The sequence below is a fragment of the Schistocerca gregaria genome, chromosome X (genome assembly GCF_023897955.1).
Source record: "Schistocerca gregaria isolate iqSchGreg1 chromosome X, iqSchGreg1.2, whole genome shotgun sequence".
Taxonomy (NCBI): domain Eukaryota; kingdom Metazoa; phylum Arthropoda; class Insecta; order Orthoptera; family Acrididae; genus Schistocerca; species Schistocerca gregaria.
The window spans coordinates 65737596-65761021 of record NC_064931.1 but is presented as its reverse complement, the minus strand read 5'-3'; the positions used below and the strand labels follow the sequence as shown (position 1 = coordinate 65761021).

At 42.6% G+C, this 23426-nt stretch overlaps 1 protein-coding gene across 1 annotated transcript in view; it reads left to right on the top strand.

Moving 5' to 3' along the window:
• LOC126298673 (protein dispatched) overlaps positions 1-23426 on the top strand; it is a 193824-nt gene that overhangs the window by 97649 nt on the left and 72749 nt on the right. Inside the window, exon 6 of the mRNA XM_049990105.1 lies at positions 16659-16879. Coding sequence (XP_049846062.1) covers positions 16659-16879 — 221 coding nt within the window. The remainder of the gene's footprint in view (positions 1-16658; positions 16880-23426) is intronic.

Sequence of the window (23426 nt, the reverse complement as noted above, 5' to 3'; positions counted from 1 at the left end):
TACTTACCCACTGCCACAGAGCTGATTGATTTTGGTGAAACGTGTCGCAGAGTAAATACGCAGTCTCTTGCTAATGTGTAATAACTACTAGTTCTTTAGTAATGCGAGCAGCTCACTTATTTGGTGTCAGGATATGTTTTACAATGATTATCTGGAAAGTAACCTGATATGTTACACATAAAATAATGGAATAGTTAAAGTGAATTTATTAGAGAGGAAAAAACTTAGAACTTCACCTTTGTACTACTTCTATGTTTTATCACAGTTCAGATTAAGCATTTATCATATTTCAGTGAGTCTACAAATACCCTCGGCATGAAATTTTGCCTCCCAAGATTCTAGCCCACTGTATCATCATCATGAAGCTCATCATCAGTGTTAAAGCAGTGGGAACCGAGAAACTTTTCATGAAAGTGAAGAGTTGGAGCCAAGTCTGGGCTGCTGAGTGGATGTTCAGAAACATCGATTTTCACAATTTTTTCCCTCAGTTTTCTGTATCAGTTCATTCCAGATTACAGCCAACCTGCCATTTCTGTAATGAACCTCAGAACCTGGAGCATTAGCTCCAAAACTAAACATGGCCCCATGGTTCTGAGTCAAGTGGAATCTTTAGACAAACCTGAGACTTTAAAGTTTTTTTGTGACGAGCTAGGGTGAGACTTCCTGGATTTGTTCCATAGAGCTGAGAGTTGTAACAGTCTTAAATGGGTCAGGGATGCACTTCACAACAGAGGCTACCAGGTAACTGACTGTGTGTGAGGTGCACACAAGTTCTCGTGGTCCCCCCCCCCCCCCCCCCCCCCCCCAATAATGTTAGCTGAAGAATCCAAAGAAATGCACCCCATATATGAGATTATTTAAATCCTAGTTATCAGCTGCCAAAGTATTCATGACAAGAGTGTCAGAGTTTGAAGCACTCCTGAAAAGAAGTGGAGCTCACTTAATACTAGGTAAAGAAATTTGACTGAGACCCCTAAATTCATAGCAGTGACACTTTTGGGGTGAAAATGGATATGATGTAGTAGACAAACCCAAAAACACTGAGATAAATACGCAAGCTTTGTGGGAGGTTGTTTGGGCAAAACTCAGTATCAAGGGTGGGTTGGTATGACAAGACTTCCTATGAAATAATTCTAAATGCCTTCTCTGAAAACTAATTAATGCAGATAATTTGGGTGCTCTCCCAAGATTGCAATAAATAAACCTGACTTCTGAGGATGTCCATGTTAAAACTGGTAACAGTGAGCATGAGACATTTTTAGCAACTATGTTTATCAAGGTACAAAAGGGCAACCAAAACATGGTGATTAAACTAGATTTAGAGGCAATACTGTCACATCTGAAGGATGAACTTGAAATGCTTAGTTCTGGTCAGGAGCAAGTAGAATAACTATGGCACAAGTTAAGAAGAATAGTTGACCTAGGACTGAATTCATGTGTATCTAATAAAAAAGATAGTGGTGGAAGACACCCTTAATGGTATACAGTCTCTGTAAAGGAACACCTAAAGAAACAGTGAAAACTCTATAATGGGTTTAACCTTCCGAGTGGGCGTGCCCCTCCGTTCCCCCCCCCCCCCCCCCCCTTTTCATGAGTGGGCTCTGGGGTATTCAGTACCCCACCTTCTGTGATAAGTTAAAATTTATTTAGGAATCAATTAAATGTTTCTATTTTGCAGTAATATTGTTATATATTCGTTTCAAAAGCTTTAGTCAGCACCTTAATGTAGGAATCCATGATACAAATAATGATAAAGGGAAGACATACTTTATATAATTTATATATGACAGACAATGCGACACATTACAAATAGAACTCTCTTATAGCTTATTGTGGCCCCCAGGATATCCATGTGTGTACTGTCTGTCTCCCTAAGTTTTTTTTACATTCACTTAAATTTAATGTTGTCCTTACTTTATACCTATCAAGAAAAGAACAAAAAAGAAGAAACTCTTGAGTGGTGCCAAAATTTCACATCTGTCTACAACTCTACAATCTCTTGTATGTTTTGAGTTTGTTCTTATGTTGTCAATATATTTGTTAGTATGGGGTACTATCATATCTATTGTATCAGTTTCAAAAAGTTTGAAAAAGGCATCAATTTCATGAGAAATATTGTTTGAATAGCTTGTGAAGCCGGGTGAAACTTTTGTAATATTTCTTTGCAGAGTTTTTTTATTTTAGAGGCCAGTTTTTACTCCATTTTGGTAATTTATCTTTTCCTAAGAACAACCCAGTTTCTGAACGTCTTTCTCCCTGATTCTCACTTTCATCTTCATGTTCAGAGCTAGTTTTATGATCTTGGTCACTAAAATGGACTTTGTCGTCAATCACCTTCACTTTCAGCCTCATCAGAAAGATTTATTCAAAGTCTCTCTGTGTCATGGAGTTCTTGGAGACATTCTGGTATGTCCTCAAGCTCTATAAAATCTTTGTAGGTAAAAACAATTAGACCAAAAACACTAATTGTTGCCTAACGATTCATACATTGTGAAAAATGTACAAAAAAATTACTTACATATTTTTTGATCCTTGTAATAAATACTGTTATGAAAAGGTACTTTTACAATTCAATCCTTTGCTTAGATATAGTCAAAACGCAGCACACTTTAAAAATTGTCAGAAAGAAACAAATTTAACAAGAACAAGTGCACGGGTATGGTGTGCCCCACTGACACAACACTGAGGTCTCTTAGTCAAGGAGGCAGGGTGGAGGGGGAGGGGGAGGGGGGAGGAGGGAGGAGGGAGGAGGGTCAGGTAAACAAGTGCCTAGAACTGCCATGTCACTGGGCCCTGCTTTACATCACTTCGAAATTCCTCAATGGGGTACTCAATAACCCAGTGCACCCGCTTGAAGGTTAAAATAAAGCATAGGAGCATAGGTAGAGCAATGCTAAATGAAATTAGTTTGGCTCTCAAAACAGCAAAATCTTACTGAAAGATTTCTCACAAAACTTAAAGAAATTCTTGCCATGTGCAATAGCTGTTAGTGCCACCAAAGTTAGTTTCCACACCCTAATGAACAATAGAGGAACTGAAATTGATGGTAGTGAAGCAGAAGCAGAGATGCTTTCAAGTGTTCCTTTACAAAGGAAAATTAAGGGTATTGCACCAATTTAATTTTCGTGCCACTTTAAAGATAAGTGATGTAGATATTAGTGTCGAACATCATACATACCTGGTCTAACTTCAGAACTCGGTGCTCAATTTACAGAATATAAGGTACTATTCGAAGAAGATACACTCGGTGAGACAATGCTGGTGGCTGGGAATAAACTTATTACATCTCTTGAAGAATCCAAAAGGAATTCTTAGGTTAAAACTATGGAAGAACTTTATCTAATGAGAAACAGTCGTAAAGTGTGGAGATTATTGAGACGCCTCAATAATGACCCAACCAGATCCACAGCATCACAAAAGATCAGATAGCACATCAACTGCTCATGAATGGGAAAGGAAGCCATAGGATCAAAGTGCCAAAAGTAGACCAAGAGGCCCAAGGACAAGCAAGGGATCTGACTCTCCCATTCGAGATATCTGAATTGTACAAGGCTGTTAAGGGGAGCAGGAGAGCAAAACTGGTATAGCATCAAGTTTAAATGACATCCGTGTGTAGCAAATCAAGAATTTTGGCCCAGCAACAAGAAAATGGATCCTGCAGCTTTTCAACAACTGCATGAACCGGTGCCAAATACCAAAGATCTGGCAAAAGAGCAGGGTGACAGCTCTTCTGAAACCTGGAAAGGAAGCAAATCATCTCAAGAATTTCAGACCAGTTAGCCTTTTGAGTCGCCTTTATAAACTGTTTAAACATATGATTCTGAATAGAATCCTATCAGTAATAGACCCTCTTCTCAAACCCGAAGAAGCAGGGTTTCGACCAAACAGAAGCTGCACAAGGTAACTTTTTAATCTCACTCCAGGGCAACTTTTGAGTCTCACTCAGTTTAAACAGGATGGCTTTGAAACCTGACAAGTAACAGGCATGGTCTTCGTGGATCTCTCGGCAGTGTATGATACTGTCCATCATTGGCTACTCTATGCAAAATTATACAATATGATCAAGAATGCCCACCTCGTTAGACTAATCAGCACCCTCCTCCAAAAGTGCAGGTTTTTTTGTGGAATTTCAAGGACACAACACAGTCGCTGGAGAGCGCAGAGAAATGGTTTACCCCTGGGAAGCATCTTGGCTCCACTTCTTTTCAACATTTATAACAATGACCAGCCATTGACCCTGGGCATAAGGAGATTCTTATATGCAGATGATCTAGCCCTTGCTATGCAGAGCTCATGCTTTGAAACAGTGGAAAGAAACCTGACAACTCCACTTAGAGTACTGTCAAGCTACTACAATCAGATCCACCTTGGACCAGACCCTTCGAAGTCACAAGTGTGTGCCTTCATTTAAGAAACAGGGAAGCTAATCGTGAGCTGCATATTGGATGGTCAGGCATCCATCTCCAGCATCATCACTCCCCTAAATACTTGGGAGTCACTCTTGACCAATCTCTGACATTCAAAACTCACTGCAAGAACACCAAAATGAAAATCTTCACTTGAAACAACCTAATTCGCAAACTAGCGGGGACTCAGTGGGGCTCACATCCACAAACTATTCGCTCTTCTGCAATGGCACTGTGCTTTTCTTATGCCGAATATGCTTCCCCAGTCTGGTACAGGTCATCTCGTGCCAGATAAGTAGACATTGATCTCAACAAAACGTGCAGGTTGTCACAGGTTGCTTAAGACCTACCCCAACTGATAAGCTCTACTACCTGGCTGGACTAGCACCACCATGGGTATGCAGAGCAGTGGCTGCCAACAAGGAGAGACTGAAAGTGGAACAGAACAGTGCTCATCCAGTGCACGGGCATAATCCATCACAGCATCAGCTGAAATCACTAAAGTTCTTCCTGAGGACATCGGAGAAACTCACCATTTCACCAGAGAAGATAGGCTGGAGTTATGGAAGAAGTCGACGTCTCACATGCATGCATGGATGGATGCCAGAAGCTGAAGAACTACCACCTGGACACAATGAAAGCTGACTGGTGTGGAAATCTTTAAACAGATTATGATCAGGAGTTGGACAATCCAGAGACAACCTGAAGAGATAGGGCTTCATAACAGAAGATATGTGTTGTGATCGTGGACAAGGACAAACCACAAGCCACTGTTTCCTACATTCTGTATGAAGATTGATCTGCAAGCCACTCCAAGTGCCTTGGAGGTTGCAAAGTACTGGCCACATGTAATGTAAATGTATGGCTACTGTAAATTTGTATGTTTCTGAGACTTGAGAGTAGTAGTAATTGAGAAACAGCTAAAGTGGCTGAAACTGAACAAAGCTCCAGGGCCTGATGGGATTCCTCTTAGAGTCTATACAAAATGTCCAGCAGAATTAGCCCCCCCCCCCCCCCATTAATCATTATATATGACAGATACGTTAAAAAAACTGTGCCGAGTAGTTGGAAGAAAGCACAAGTTGCACCTGTCTACAAGAAGAGTAATGAAGTGATTCACAAAACTTGTGTCCAGTGTCTTTGATGTCCATTGGTTGTACAATAATAAAACATATTCTGAGATCAAATGTAATGAGGTATACTGAACAGAATGCCCTCCTTTGTGCCAGATATTGTGGTTTCTGAAAACATCGGTAATCTGAAACTTGACTCCCGCTTTCCTCTGTCATCCTGAAAAACATGGATTAAGGCAGTCGGTTAGAAGTAGTATTTATAGACTTCCAAAAAGTATTTGACTCAGTACCATGCAGTGCTTATTAACAAAAGTACAGTCATATAGGGTATCAAATAAAATTGGTAACTGGAATGAGGTTTTCTTGGTAGTGAAGATGCAGTATGTTATCACTCACAGGTATAAAAGTTACTTCAGGTCAGGTGTATTCTACAGAAGTGTGTTGGGACCTTTGCTGTTCGTTTTGTATTTCAATGACCTGGCAAACAAAAGTAACCTCAGACTTTTTGCAAATGATTCAGTTAACTGTAATAAAGCATTGTCTGAAAAAAGTTACACAAACATGTAATCAGATCGTGATAAGATTTGGAATCAGTACTAAGAATGAGAATGTGTCTGGAATATTCAGAAATGTAAAAAAATGTGGTATCCTGTGACTATTCTACCTGCCCAGAGGGTCGTGCATATTAAAGCACCACTTCTGGGATGGGGAGGTGTGCCATCCTCAGATCAGATCTGCCCGGTGGATTGACGACGACAGTCAGTGTGTCGGCCAGTCTGGATGTGGTTCTTAGGTGGTTTACTCCAGCCCACTCTGTGAATACTGGGCTAGCACTCAATTCATACCTAAGTTACATGAACTTTTAGGAAAATTTCACTAACTTTCACATGAATAACACTATACGCATTTGTTTGGGTTACATATGTTCCGTTCTGGGGAGTAACGGAGTGGCGACAGGAAAATCATCTGGCTACCCCATAAATTAACAATACCAAATTTGTAAATAAATGTGCCAACCCTGTGGTGATGCAGGGTTATGGCACAAGAAAAGGGAGAAGAGCCTATTATTACAACTTCTTTGAGTCACAATAACAATCAGTCAACTCGTACAAGTATCTGAGTGTAAAAATTTGCACGAATATGAAAGAGAATGATCACATAGTCTCAGTCATACATAAAACAGGTTCAGACACTAGTTAGTTGGTAGAATAATGAGAAAATCCAATCAGTCTACTGTAATGATGTCTGCAGCTTTATGCAGTGTTGACCCCATTTGAGAGCAGGGGGAGCAGGTGCAGGGTTGTCAGGGTGGCTATTCTGACCTACTTATCCCAAACAGATGGGTTCACTGATTTGGAGCAGGAGTATATTCAGCAGTGCTCATGTTGCAGCCACCATATTGTTTTATTAATCTTGTACAGAATACAGCAATGCTGTACGCCCATATTCCATCAGGCAGAGTGGGTGTCAAACCCACAGTCCATTGTTTCAGTACGCTGTTAGGATCTTAGCCTTAGCTGTAGATGGCACAATGTGGGTAAGAGTGGAGCATTCTTGCTGGGCAGTCACCTCTGCATCAGCTGATGCTGAGTCAGTGCTGGTGATACAGCTGTACTTCAGTCACATCATAAGTGGTTGGTGCTGACAAACTGCCCAGTAGCAGCTTATGGCAAAGATGATGTCATCCAGGGAGCAAACTCAGGTCCTAGCATCTGCTTGGTGTTGTCGGACAACAGAAATCACCAGTTGGGTCAGAGACCTGTAGAGTCCCAAGTAGACCCTGGAGCCTCTCAGTGCAATATGCCGGACCATATAGCAAGTGGTCCTGTTGGATGGTGTGTGTGACATTGATGGCTGTGTCTGTGGACAATGATGGGGAGACGATGCTTGCCTTGACCACAATTTGCTAGATCACTCTGGGGTGGGTGTTGAGTTGATGCCCTTTGCCAGCTGGGTGGGAACTGCAGTACATGTTCTGGCCCAGAGTACCTCAGGTGTTATGTAGTCACCCTGTCGTAATGCTCAACTGGCATCCCAGATATCAGTAAAAGCGGTGGTTCACAAACAGTGATTATGCTTACATACTTGGACTGCAAGGAATGGTGTAATGCTGAAACAACTGCTAGCAGCAGTCTGCGGCAGCTTTGAGGACATCAGGTGTTGACATGAAAGAACTGGTTAGCAGTTCTACATTACAACGGATGTTTTCTGTAGAACTCTAATGCGGTCAATCCTAGAATATTTCACAAGTATGGGGGCACACACCAAATATGACTAACAGAAGTAATAAACATACAAAAAAGGACAGCATGAATGATCACAGGTTTGTGTGACCCATGGAAGAGCATCACTGAGATGATGAAAATCCTGAACTGACAAGCACTTGAAGATGATCACCAATTATCCCATGAAAGCATACTTACAGAGTTTGTGAACCAGGATACTGTGAGGAATACTACAACTGTCTGTGTGTTGATTCGGTAGGGACTCTGAAGACAAGATTAAATCAATTGAAGCATCCACAGTGGCACTTATGCACTCATTCTTCTGTTGCTCCATATTTGACTGGAACTGGAAGAAGACCTAATAAGTGGTAAAGTAGAAATTAGCCCCTGTCCATACACTTCAGAATGGTCTGCAGAGAATATATGCAGATGTGGATCATGAGTCCTCCCCCCATGAACCACGGACCTTGCTGTTGGTGGGGAGGCTTGCGTGCCTCAGTGATACAGACAGCTGTACTGTTGGTGCAACCACAGTGGAGGGGTATCTGTTGAGAGGCCAGACAAAAGTGTGGTTCCTGAAGAGGGGCTGCAGCCTTTTCAGTAGTTTCAGGGGCAACAGTCTGGATGATTGGCCTTGTAACATTAACTAAAACGGCCTTGCTGTGCTGGTATTGTGAACGGCTGAAAGCAAGGGCAAACTAAAACTATAAATTTTTCCCAAGGGCATGCAGCTTTACTATATGGTTAAATGATGATGGCATCCTCTTGGGTAAAATATTCCAGAGGTAAAATAGTCACCCCATTTGGATCTCTGGGCAGGGACTACTCAGGAGACATCGTTGTCAGGAGAAACAAAACTGGCCTTCTACAGGTTAGAGCATGGAATGTCACAGCTCTTAATTGGGCAGGTAGGTTAGAAAATTCAAAAAGGGAAATGGATAGCTTAAAGTTAAATATAGTTAGGAACTAGTGCAGTTCGATGACAGGAGGATAAAGACTTCTGGTCAGGCGAATACAGCACTGGTTGTGGTCCTCAGTCCATAGACTGGTTTCATGCAGCTCTCCATGCTACTCTATCCTGTGCAAGCCTCTTCATCTCCCCATACCTACTGCAACCTACATCCTTCTGAATCTGTTTAGTGTATTCATCTGTTGGTCTTCCTCTACGATTTTTACCCTCCGCGCTGCCCTCCAATGCTAAATTTGTGATCCCTTGATGCCTCAAAACATGTCCTACCAACCGATCCCTTCTTCTAGTCAAGTTGTGCCACAAACTTCTCTTCTCCCCAATCCTATTCAATACCTCCTCATTAGTTACGTGATCTATCCACCTTATCTTCAGTATTCTTCTGTAGCACCACATTTCGAAAGCTTCTATTCTCTTCTTGTCCAAACTATTTATTGTCCACGTTTCACTTCCATACATGGCTACACTCCATACAAATACTTTTAGAAAAGATGTCCTGACAAATCTATACTCAAAACAATGTTAATAAATTTCTCTTCTTCAGAAACGCTTTCCTTGCCATTGCCAGTCTACATTTTATATCCTCTTTACTTCGACCATCATCAGTTATTTTGTTCCCCAAATATCAAAACTCATTTACTATTTTAAGTGTCTAATTTCCTAATCTAATACTCCCAGCATCACGCAGGGCTATAAATACAAAACCAAATAGGGGTAATACAGGAGTAGGTTTAATAATGAATAAAAGAAATAGGATCGCGGGTAAGCTGCTATGAACAACATCGTGAACGCATTGTTGTAGCCAAGATAGACATGAAGCCCGCACTTTCACAGTAGTACAAGTTTATATGCCAACTACCTCTGCAGATGACAAAGTGATTGAAGAAATGTATGTTGAGATAAAAGAAATTATTCAGATAGTGAAGGGAATGGAAATTTAATAGTCGTGGGAGAATGGAATTCGATAGTAGAAAAAGGAAGAGAAGGAAAAGTAGTAGGACAATGTGGAATGAAGTTCAGGAATGAAAGAGGAAGCCGCCTGGTAGAATTTTGCACAGAACATAACTTAATCATAGCTGACATTTGGTTTAAGAATCATGGAAGTAGGTTGTATACGTGGAAGAGGTCTGGAAACACTGGAAGGTTTCAGATAAGTTATATAATGCTAAGACAGAGATTTAGAAACCAGGTTTTAAATTGTAAGACATTTCCAGGTGCAGATGTGGACCCTGACCACAATATATTGGTTATGAAGTGTAGATTAAAACTGAAGAAACTGCAAAAAGGTGGGAATTTAAGGAGTTGGGACCTGGATAAACTGAAAGAACCAGGGGTTGTAGAGAGTTTGAGAGAGAGCATTAGGGAATGATTGACAGGAATAGGGGAAAGATATACAGTAGAGGAAGAATGGGTAGCTTTGAGAGATGAAATAATGAAGGCATCAGAGGATCAAGTAGGTAAAAAGATGAGGGCTAGTACAAATCCTTGGGTAACAGAAGACATACTGAATTTAATTGACGAAAGGAGAAAATAGAAAAATGCAGTAAATGAAGGAGACACAAAGGAATACAAACATTTCAAAAATGAGATTGATAGGAAGTGCAAAATGGCTAAGCAGGGATGGCTAGATGACAAATGTAAGGATATAGAAGCATATATCACTAGGGATAAGATAGATACTGCCTATTGGAAAATTAAAGAGACCTTTGGAGAAAAGAGAACCACTTGTATGAATATCAAGAGCTCAAATAGAAAACCAGTTCTAAGCAAAGAAGGGAAAGCAGAAAGGCGGAAAGAGTATATGGAAGGTCTATACAAGGGCGATGTACGTGAGGGCAATATTATGGAAACGTAAGAGGATGTAGATGAAGATGAAATGGGAGATACGATAGTGTGTGAAGAGTTTGACAGAGCACTGAAAGACCTATGTCGAAACAAGGCCCCGGGAGTAGACAACATCCCATTAGAACTACTGATAGCCTTGGGAGCCCACCATGATAAAACTCTACCATCTGGTGCGCAAGGTGTATGAGACAGGCGAAATACCCCCAGACTTCAAGAAGAATATAAGAATTCCAATCCCAAAGAAAGCAGGTGCTGACAGGCGTGGAAGTTACTGAACTATAAATTTAATGAGTCGCAGTTGCAAAATACTGACACACATTCTTTATAGGCGAAAGGAAAAACTAGTAGAATTCTGTAGAAATTTTGGAACACACAAAGCTATACTGACCGTACGACTTACCTTAGAAGATAAGATTAAGGATAGGCAAACCTACGTTTCTAGCATTTGTAGACTTAGAGAAAGCTGTTTGACAATGTTGACTGGAATACTGTCTTTCAAATTCTGATGGTGACAGTGGTGAAATACAAGCAGCGAAGGGCTATTTACGATTTGTACAGAAACTAGACAGCAGTTACAAGAGTTGAGGGGCATGAAAGGGAAGCAGCGGTTGGGAAGGGAGTGAGACAGGGTTGTAGCCTATCCCTGATGTTATTCAATCTGTATATTGAGCAAACAGTGAAGGAAACAAAAGAAAAATTTGGAGTAGGAAGTAAAATCCATGGGGAAGAAATAAAAAATCTGAGGTGCCAATGACATTGTAATTCTGTCAGAGACAGCGAGGCATCTGGAAGAACAGTTGAACAGAATGGGCAGTGTCTTGAAAGGAGGATATAAGATGAACATCAACAAAAACAAAATGAGGATAATGGAATGTAATCACATTAAATCAGGTGATGCTGAGGGAATTGAATTGGAAAATGGGATACTTAAGGTGGAGGATGAGTTTCACTATTTGGGGAACAGGATAACTGCTGATGGTTGAAATAGAGAGTATATAAAATGTAGACCGGCTATGGCAAGGAAGGGATTTCTGCAGAAGAGAAATTTGTTAACGTCAAGTATAGATTTAAGTGTAGGGAAGTGTTTTATGAACGCATTTGCATGGAGTGTAGCCATGTATGGAAGTGAAACATGGACAATAAATAGTTTAGACAAGAGAATAGAAGCTCTCGAAATGTGGTGCTACAGGTGACTGTTGAAGATTAGATGTGTAGATCATGTAACTGAAGAGGAGGTACTGAATAGAATTGGGGTGAAGAGGAATTTGTGGCACAATTTGACTAGAAGAAGGGATCAGTTGGTAGAACTTATTCTGAGGCATCAAGGGATCACCAATTTAGTATTGGAGGGCAGCGTGGAGGGTAAAAATCATAGAGGGAGACCAAGGGATGAATACACTAAGCAGATTTAGAAGGATGTAGGTTGCAGTACTTACTCAGAGATGAAGCTTACATAGGATAGAGTGGCGTGGAGAGATGCATCAAACCAGTCTCTGGACTGAAGACCATAACAACAACAACAACAACAACAACAACAACAACAGATCATGAGTGAATCCATTGCTGCATTTCACTGACGAGACAGCCAACTTTGAATCTTGGAATGACTCGCAGAAATTTCCATATGACACCTTGCCTCTAGGCAGTGTTATATGCAGCTGCCAGATGGATGGATAAGATTGATGACATTTTTTAGATTAGATTAGATTCATTTTTGTTCCATAGACCCAAAAATGAGGGGATTCTCATGTGTGTAGAACAAGTCAGGAAGTATAAAATAAAAAAATATAAAACTTTTGAATATAATACTCACTACCCTGATCATTTGCCAGGAGATTGTCAAAATATGTGAATACATTACAGTAAACTGGAACTGCTAATATTTACAGAATTAATACACTGTCAGAATGGAACATAGTTATCCATTTTTAATAAATTTATCATACACAAAATATCTACCGTTGATTGTTGTGACAAAGTGCTATCAAAACTGAAGTCTTAACAGACATTTTTACTTGAGCTGGTCAACAGTCCCTGTTAAGATATTTATCTATAGAGTAGGAGTTGCCTATCAAAAATTCTTTCAAACTTGTTTAAACTGTGCTTTATTTGAAACCAAATTTTTAATGGTTGCTGACAATTTGATGTTCTTCAATCTACATCACATTATTACATGCTGTTGTATGCTAAAAACTTTCACTCAGTTTGACGAGTTACCACACAAGAAACTAGGAGTAAGCAAAGTGTGGAAGTTTTTCTATATTTGTATCTCCTACAACTGACAACATTCTTATTGGAAACACAGACTTGTTTAGGCACTTCAGCAGTTCTGTGGTATGTCCTTCCCAACTGAATTTATTATTGATTTGTAATCCCAGAAATTTAACTCTGACCACATTTTCCATCTGTATGTCTTCGTACATTATACAGATGCTGGAAGGAAATCTCTTACAGGTTCTGAACTGTATATAGTGGGTCTTTCTAAAGTTTAATGACAGTGAATTAGCTTTAAACTTTTTATTAATGTCAGTGAAAATTTGATTAGCAGCCATTTGTAAATCTGTACATTATTTGCTTTTTATTGCACTTTTTGTATCATCAACAAACAACATAAACTAAGCATCTGGCAATATAACAGATAAGAGGTCGTTAATATATGCAGGGAAAAGCAGCGGACCCAAGATGGGACCTTGAGGAACATGTAATAAATTTCCAGTCAGATGAAGACTGATTGCTTACTGCACAGGTATTTCATGACGACACCCTTTGTTTCCTGTTAGGTAAGACTCGAACCATTTTGCAGCACTGCCAGTGACACCCATAATATTCTAATTTACTTAAGAGAATGCTGTGATTAACACAGTCAGAGGCTTTTGACAGGTGAAAGAAAATGCCAGTAGCCTCTAATTTGTTATCTAATGAATTAAGTAAATTCTCATTCTAAAAGTAAGTAGCCTTCTCTGTATCGGAACCCTAAAAGAACCAAAACTGTGACTTTAACAATATATTATTGCATTATGTCCTGGATTTTCCATTGTTTTATTATTTGCAGTCAGATGCTCAAGAGGATGCTTGAACACAACCTTTTCAAATATTTTAAAAAAAGCGGCAAGAGTGAAATTGGTTGATAGTTTGATTCTGGAAGGCAAATTATATGAGGGTTGTTAGGTATAAACCCTGTCTGACCAACTGCTATATCTTCAAAGACTTTTTGCAGCCAGCCAGTTTTTCACATTATTGCCACAGTGCAAAAGGAATGCTGCATGAACACCATCAAAGCTTGTGGTTTTCCCTGATTTCATGTCTTTTTATGGCAGTCATTACTTCTGCAGTGCTGAATGCTAGAGAATATTCAGTTTCAGCTTTGCAAGCTGTTTGGAGTGCCTTTAATTTCTTCGTAGCTGCAATAGTAAGTGATCAGACCTGAGCGGTTTGCAAGTAATGTAACACATACCAAAGGAGTTGCTGGGTGCAATCCAAGGTTCTGCTGCTGCACTACTTCTGGTTTTTACTAAACTCTCTGGTTATTTCTCACAATACAGATGCACAAAAATTTACACAAAAACTTAGGATAAGTTGGTATAAACTAATGAACAGAGCAAAATACACAGAATTCAATTCACAGAAGCATGTGAGACAATAACAATACTAAATCATATGCAACAAATGAAAACTGCTGCAGTTGCTGCTAGCACATTCGCTGGGCTCTGCAGCTGCAACTACAGATCAACTTTTGGGTTGAAGACATCTTTACATAAGAATTTCATTGTACAGGGCTTAATAATGAATAAATCTAGGGAAGGCTTTTATCAAGCCCTACAAGTAAGAACCATATTGACTAAATCCTTGATTTGATTTAGTAAAATCTTGGCAGACCGAAATCAGGGTTGCTAGGTCAGGTAAGCAAGTCTGAATCTCTTTCACATACAACCAATGCCACTGTTCAGTGCATGATGTGTGGTATCAAAGTACCATTGTTACTTGCTCTTTTTCTGTGTTTGATTGAAATGTAGATTGAAGAATAAATGATTCTCTTTTTGTCACTCTAAGCATCCTATGTTTTAATGCCTTGTTCATATAATCTGTATTTCGTAGAGACCCAACAGCTGTTTCACAGTGTGTCTGAAATCTTTAAATAGTGCCAACAGGATTTCATGAGGAGAATATTAATTTTCCTTCAGTGGTTCTATTTTAAGTTCTGTGAGTACCTTTATTAACACTTTTGTGTAAAAGATGCCTGCTGGTTAAAAATCTGACAGAAAGTTTCTGGATTTCTGTGACCTTTTCATTTGTGTCAACAGGATGAGGATCTCAAACATACAAGCAGTGTTCCATAGTAGTTCTTATGACAGTCTTATGCTACACTTTTACAGATTTCTTCCAGCAAATTAAAGAATGCGATGTTTAGACTCTGCAATAACAGATTTTGAATGGATATTTCACTTTATATTGTTTCACAGTGGTATCACTTAATATTTAAGCAATGATTATGTGTTACCTTACCACACAGTAAGAGGTGAATATCTTAACGTCATACCAAGGAAGAGCAAAACATACATACATGTTCAGAATAAATTATTAACTTTAGTTTGAATTTAAAATTAATTTTATATGTATTACAAATTCCTGGAAATACACTCGTGGAAATTGAAATAAGAACACCGTGAATTCATTGTCCCAGGAAGGGGAAACTTTATTGACACAGTCCTGGAGTCAGATACATCACATGATCACACTGACAGAACCACAGGCACATAGACACAGGCAACAGAGCATGCACAATGTCGGCACTAGTACAGTGTATATCCACCTTTCGCAGCAATGCAGGCTGCTATTCTCCCATGGAGACGATCGTAGAGATGCTGGATGTAGTCCTGTGGAACGGCTTGCCATGCCATTTCCACCTGGCGCCTCAGTTGGACCAGCGTTCGTGCTGGATGTGCAGACCGCGTGAGACGACGCTTCATCCAGTCCCAAACATGCTCAATGGGGGACAGATCCGGAGATCTTGCTGGCCAGGGTAGTTGACTTACACCTTCTAGAGCACGTTGGGTGGCATGGGATACATGCGGACGTGCATTGTCCTGTTGGAACAGCAAGTTCCCTTGCCGGTCTAGGAATGGTAGAACGATGGGTTCGATGACGGTTTGGATGTACCGTGCACTATTCAGTGTCCCCTCGACGATCACCAGAGGTGTACGGCCAGTGTAGGAGATCGCTCCCCACACCATTATGCCGGGTGTTGGCCCTGTGTACCTCGGTCGTATGCAGTCCTGATTGTGCCGCTCACCTGCACGGCGCCAAACACGCATACGACCATCATTGGCACCAAGGCAGAAGCCACTCTCATCGCTGAAGACGACACGTCTCCATTCGTCCCTCCATTCACGCCTGTCGCGACACCACTGGAGGCGGGCTGCACGATGTTGGGGCGTGAGCGGAAGACGGCCTAACAGTGTGCGGGACCGTAGCCCAGCTTCATGGAGACGGTTGCGAATGGTCCTCGCCGATACCCCAGGAGCAACAGTGTCCCTAAATTGCTGGGAAGTGGCGGTGCGGTCTCCTACGGCACTGCGTAGGATCCTACGGTCTTGGCGTGCATCCGTGCGTCGCTGCGGTCCGGTCCCAGGTCGACGGGCACGTGCACCTTCCGCTGACCACTGGCGACAACATCGATGTACTGTGGAGACCTCACGCCCCACGTGTTGAGCAATTCGGCGGTACGTCCACCTGGCCTCCTGCATGCCCACTATACGCCCTCGCTCAAAGTCCGTCAACTGCACATACGGTTCACGTCCACGCTGTCGCGGCATGCTACCAGTGTTAAAGACTGCGATGGAGCTCCGTATGCCACGGCAAACTGGCTGACACTGACGGCGGCGGTGCACAAATGCTGCGCAGCTAGCGCCATTCGACGGCCAACACCGCGGTTCCTGGTGTGTCCGCTGTGCCATGTGTGTGATCATTGCTTGTACAGCCCTCTCGCAGTGTCCGGAGCAAGTATGGTTTGTCTGACTCACCGGTGTCAATGTGTTCTTTTTTCCATTTCCAGGAGTGTATTTTAGAAGGACTTCACTCATTACTACTGTAAAATTTTCATATCTTTATTAAACAATTGCACAATGTTCTCTGTCTATTACAGATATTGAATTTTCACGGGTTGTACTCAGCTCATTGGGTGAGAGTGGCTTGTTTAACTGGGAATCAATTCTATCGATGTGCCGAATTGAGAAGCGACTTACTGAAGGCGAAGAGTATGAAAAACTATGTGAAAAAGTTTCAGATGAAAAATGTTGCCCTGCATGGTCCCTAGGAAATTATATAGCTCTTCTCCACAATAAATCTTCATGCTTCAATATTACGGTAAGTATAAATGTTTTGAATTTTTTAACTTGTATGATTCAAATACTGGCTGTACAGTAAGATGGCAAGCAAAACCAGCCATCTTATTTTCAGTTATATGCCAGACAAAATAACACTAGCAGAAAATTTGTCATTATACCTTAATGTTTTCATTACTTTAATTATTAAAAGTGACCATTCTTCTAATCTCTTAATAGATTCCTGTATATTTGTCGTATTAGGTATGCTGACTACAGACAAAGAGAACCCAGTCAAGCTGAAGGTGTGTGTGTGTGTGTGTGTGTGTGTGTGTGTGTGTGTGTGTGTGTGTGTCACTGTTGTAGTTTCGAGGAATAACATTGTTCTTAAGCTTAACTAGAATTTTAATTTTTTTTTTATGTACCTGTCATCCGCTCAACATCTCGAATATGTGTCGAGCGCGTAACTCCTTTCATATTTGGGTTGTCTGAGTTACATGATTCACCCTGTTACCATGCGCACAATACAAAAAATTACTAGCACCTTTGCATGCTGTCATTTGCTGTAGATTTTGATTCAGTAGTTTGAGCCATTAGTAAACTATTGGGGATTGCAAGTTAAGTTGTTCATCTTATCATCCTATGCATAAACTGCTCAAAAATGTTCTACACCACCCCCATGACTTGCATAGTGTGTGTTTTTCTAATTGGAAACGTATTTCTTAATACTCTTTTGACTACAGGCAGTTGCTACATGCAGCCATCTGTATAAAGGAAGTAAAAGCGCACTTGCATTCACAGTGCAGTCAGTAGAGCACGCCATACTCCTCATTACAACAGGACAGTGCGGTTGCGTGCACTATTCAGTCTGTCAACATGCCTCGCAGAGTCATTTTGAGGATTGACCTTGCACATGTTGTTGTCACTTTATGGCAACAAGGGTTGTCAGTGCGGGAAGTTGCCCACCGAATTAGCATGCACTAAAGCACTTTCTTTTGAACATTAAACTGCTATCATGAAATACGAAACATTGAAGATAGGTGTCATATTGGTGCCAGTGGTCCAAGACACCAGGTGATGACTGCTACCTGCAGTTCATCTACATCTACATCGTTACTCTGCAATTCACACTTAAGTGCCTGGCAGAGGGTTCATCAAACCATTTTCATACTACTTCTCTACCATTCCACTCTCTAATGGCGTGTGGGGAAAAAGGAACACCTAAATCTTTCCGTTCGAGCTCTGGTGTCTCTTATTTTATTATGATGATCATTTCTCCCTACGTAGGTTGGTGTCAACAAAATATTTTTGCATTCACAAGAGAAAGTTGGTGATTAAAATTTCATAAATAGATCTCACTGCAAAGAAAACCACCTTTGTTTCAGTGACTGCCACCACAACTCTCATATCAGTGACACTCTCACTCTTATTGTGCGATAACATGTAACGGGCTGCCCTTCTTTGCACTTTTTCGATGCCCTCAGTAAATCCTGCCTGGAAGGATCCCACACTGCGCAGCAATATTCCAGCAGAGGACGGACAAGCGTAATGTAGGCTGTCTCTTTAGTGGATTTGTCACTTTCTTCTAAGTGTTCTGCCAACAAAGTGCAGTCTTTGTTTCACCTTCCTGACAGTATTATCTATGTGGTGTTTCCAATTTAAGTTGCTCGTAATTGTAATTCCTAGGTATTTAGTCGAATTGACAGCTCTTAAATTTGTGTGATTTATCGTATACCCAAAATTTATTGGATTTCTTTTAGTACCCATGTGGATGACCTCACACTTTTCTTTGTTTAGTGCCAATTGCCACTTTTCGCACCATACAGAAGTTCTCTCTAGATCTTTTTGTAATTGGAATTGATCATCTAATGATTTTACTAGACGGTAAATTACAGCGTCATCTGCAAACAGTCTAAGGGGGCTGCTCCGATTATCACCTAGATCATATATGTAAATCAGGAACAGCAGAGGGCCTATGACACTACATTGTGGAACGCCAGATATCACTTGTGTTCTACTTGATGATTTACTGTCTATCACTACGAACTGTGACCTCTCTGAGAGGAAATCACGAATCCAGTCACACAACTGAGACAATGCTCCATATGTATGCAATTTGATTAATAGTCGCTTGTGAGGAACGGTATCAAAAACCTTCTGGAAATCTAGGCATATGGAATTGAACTGAGATCCCTTGTCAACAGCACTCATTACTTCATGGGAATAAAGAGCTAGATGCGTTGCACGAGAATGATATTTTCTTATACTGTGTTGGTTATGTATCAATAAGTCATTTTCTTCGAGGTGATTCATAATGTTTGCGTACAGAATATGCTCCAAAATCCTACTGCAAATTGAGGTCAGTGATATGGGTTTGCAATTCATTGGGTTACTCCTATTTCCTTTCTTGTATATTGGTGTGACTTGTGCTACTTTCCAGTCTTTAGGAACAGACCTTTCGTCATGTGAGTGGTTGTATATTCTCGCAGAAGAAGCTGAGCAGCACTGTGGTGTAGTGGTTATGATACTGAACTGTTGCATGGAGGGTCATGAGCTCAAAACTCACCTTGACTGTACAATTTTAATTTCTATATTCGGTTCCAGTATATTCCAGAAGTATCCACAAATGTCAAGAATCATTGTACTGGAATGTTCTGTAGCTGTATATATACTCTGTGTGTTCTGGCCGGAGGCAGTTCACTCCACACTCTTGTATGTGCAAGTTCTGAATAAATATTCGTTTAGTGAAGTTAGTGTTCATCATACATCTAATTACACCGTCTTCTACGTGACAATATGATTCCTAAGAAAGGCATTATTGTGTCTGCGTACTCTGAAAGGAACCTGATTGGTATACCACCTGGACCGAAAGAGTTGCCATTCTTAAGTGATTTGAGTTGTTTCACAACACCTAAGATATGTGCTTTTATGTCACTCATCCTAACAGCTGTTATGCTTTCGAATTCTGTAATATTTACTTTGTTTTCTTTCATGAAGGAAATACGCAAAACTGTATTTGGTAAGTCTGCTTTAGTGGCACCATTATTGGTAACATTTCCATCGCTATCGCGCAGTGACGATATTGACTGTTTTATGCCACTGGTGTACTTTACATATGACCAGAATCTGTTAGTGTTTTCTACCATATTTTGAGACAATGTTTCATTGTGGAAACTATTAAAAGCATCTCGCACCGACATCCGCACTAAATTACGAGCTTCCATGAAACTTAGCCAGTCTTGGGAATTTTGTGTTCTTCTGAATTTGGCATGCTTTTTTCGTTGCTTCTGCAACAGTGTTCTGACGTGTTTTGTGTACCATGGTGGATAAGTCCCGTCTCTTATTAACTTATGCAGTATGAATCTATCTATTGCTGCTGATACTGTGTCTTTGAATTTGAGCCATATCTGGTCTACACTTACATAATTGGCTTGGAAAGAATGGAGACACTCTCTTGGGAAGGCATTAAGTGAATTTTTATCTGCTGCTATAATAGATACATTTTGCGTTTATCTTTAGTGGTTTTTGTTGATATGGTTTTGAGCCCCGCTTAAGTGACCCTGTTTTCACTAACCTCTGTATCCGTTATGACGCTCTCTATTAGATCAGGATTATTTGTGGCTAAGAGGTGAAGTGTTCCCCCTGCGGGTAAGAATAGGCCCGCGGTATTCCTGCCTATTGTAAGAGGCGACTAAAAGGAGTCTCCAAAGTTTCGGCCTTATGTGATGGTCCCCTCTTGGGTTTGACCTGCCATTTTCAAAATTTCCGTTGTTAGTGCGTGCCATTTGGGGAAGGACGCCTTACGTGGTGTTTTTCTATTGGTCCATCGTGCACCTCCATCTTACATGCTATCTATTGTCGTGTGGAGGGATTTACACCCAAAGTCTTCTGGGTTGCCTCCTCGTCTTGTGCGCAAATCCCTTCTTAGCGCCCACGACAACTGTGGACCCTTTCAACACCTAAAATCCAGCACGGTAGGCAGTCCGTTGTGGTGGGGTCGTCATGTACCCTCTTGGTGGTAGCCCCCTGACCACGCAGGGATCGCACTACAGATGCCAGAGCTGTTTCCTCCCCATGCATGCCAAGGAGTATGTGCCCATCTTGTCTGGGGCACGGGGACTCCGGGCAATGGGATATCGGCCAGGTACCTGTTGCTTTGGCTGGGTGCCGCCCTTGGGGAGAGCCCTCGTTCGGAGTAGGTGGCATCTGGGCGGATGTGGCGCAATGAAGCGCAATAAATCTCACCAAGCTGGTGGTCGCACTGACACCAGCGTCTCTAAGTGAGGCAGAATTGAATTTGATGCTGCACAATATGACCCTCAGTCGTTCCCCTCGTTGGCTGCGCTGTGGGAGGGATGCAGATCTAGTGCCAAGCTGGAGCCTTATGTTCCACAATACCTTGTCTGCAGCAGGACTGATGGTGACTCCTTTCTTTCGACAAAGCCTATGTTTTTTGTGGAACACCTGGAGGATAAGTTTGGTGAAGTGGCGGGGTTGTCTAAATTGAGGAATGGGTCCATCCTCCTCAAGACGTCCTCCCCAGCCCAGTCACGGGCGTTGTTCTTGTGTGATAAGGTGGGAGACGTCCCTGTTACCGTCACTCCCCACAGTAGCTTAAATATGGTCCAGGGGATTATTTACCATCGCGACCTCTTGTTACAGTCCGATGACGAGCTGAGAGCTGACTTGGAACGACGTGGTGTGCATTTTGTCCGTCGTGTGCACAGAGGACCCAAGACCAACAGGGTGGCCACCGGTGCCTTTATCTTGGCCTTTGAGGGTGCTGTATTGCCTGAGAAGGTCAAGGTAATGGTTTACCGTTGTGACGTCAAGCCATACGTCCCTCCCCCGATGTGGTGCTTCCAGTGCTGGAAGTTTGGGCATATGTCCTCCCGTTGCCCATCCAGTGCCACATGTCGAGATTGCGGACGCCCCTCTCATCCCGATTCTCCATGTGCGCCTCCGCCTGTCTGTGTCAACTGTGCGGAACACCACTCTCCATGCTCGCCGGACTGCCCCGTTCTTCATAAGGAGCGGAAGATTATGGAATTTAAGACCCTGAACCGGCTTACTTATCGCGAGGCAAAACTGTAATTTGAAAGGTTCCATCCTGTCCCTCTTCAAACTTCTTATGCTGCAGCCACGTTATCGTCGCCCTCGCGGGCGGCAGTTGTCGCCTCATCTGTGCCGCCTTCAGTGGGCCCTCGGGGCGGTACATCTCTGTCTGCCCCCCTCGTGTCTGGGGGCAAGCCTTCCTCTGTTGCCCCCTTAGCAGTTAGGGGCAAACCCCCTTCTGTCACTCCCCCCGCACATGCTTCGAGAGTGACATCTGCTCCAAAACCAGGGGGCTCGATCCCTCCCTCTCCCCCTCCTTCTCCGCCGGCGTTGCCTCTGCCGGCTCCTCTCTCGCGGAAGGGGTCCCTCGGGGCCCTCCCTTCTTCTGTTTCTTCTGCTACCCCACCGGATGTCAGCCAGTGGCTGAAGGTTCCTCCACCTGCTGGTCGTAGGGCTTCTGCGTCGTCGTCAGCCTCCGACGCTCCTTCAGAGAAACTCCCCCAGCCCTCTAAGCCAAAGGACAGATGCGAGAAGAAGGAACGGAATGTGTCCAAGAAGAAGGACACTCCGGCAGTTTCAGTACCGCCTGCTGTCAATAGTTCTGGCTCTGGGGATGAGGTGGAGATCCTCGCCTCTGCCGCGGATCTCGCCCTCACGGAACCCTCGGGGGCCTCTCCTATGGACACTGCTGACTCTCGCCCAGTGGCGGCCGTTGACTCTGCGGCGCCATCTGTCTCTTAGTTGCCTTCACGCCCTCCCAGTCCCTTCCTGCTTCCATTCTCCAGTGGAATTGTGGTGGTTATTTCCGCCACCTGCCTGAGCTCCGCATGCTTCTGAGTGTTTCCCCTGTTCTTTGCATTGCTCTTCAGGAAACTTGGTTTCCAGCAATGCGGACCCCTGCCCTTCGCGGTTATCGGGGATACTATAAGAACCGCGCTGACTGTCAACGAGCTTCAGGTGGAGTTTGCCTCTTTGTTCACCACTCTGTCTGTAGCTCGCCAGTACCCCTTCTGACACATTTAGAGGCAGTCGCTGTGAGGATTGAGCTCTCGCCGGCTATTACTGTTTGCTCTGTTTACGTTCCTCCGTATGGGCAGCTCCCCCAACATGTCTTGGCTGCGCTGCTGGCTCAACTCCCGCCGCCATTGCTGCTTCTGGGCGATTTCAATGCCCACAACCCTCTATGGGGTGGGACTGTCTCCGATGACCGCGGTCGCGCCGTGGAGCATGTGTTGGCTCAGCTCGACCTTAGCCTCTTGAACACCGGTGCTCCCACGCATTTCAGTGTGGCCCATGGCTCGTTCTTGGCCATCGATCTCTCTCTTTGCAGCCCCGAACTTGTCCCATCCCTTCACTGGAGAGTGCATCCTGACCTGTGTGGTAGTGACCATTTTCCCATCTATTTGTCGTTGCCCAGTGTCATTCTTCTGGGCTCTAAACAGGGCTGACTGGCCGGCTTTTACTTCCGCTGCCACCATTGCTTCTCCCCCACAGGGTGACATTGACGAGGTGGTCCGTGTCTTGACGTTGTCAAT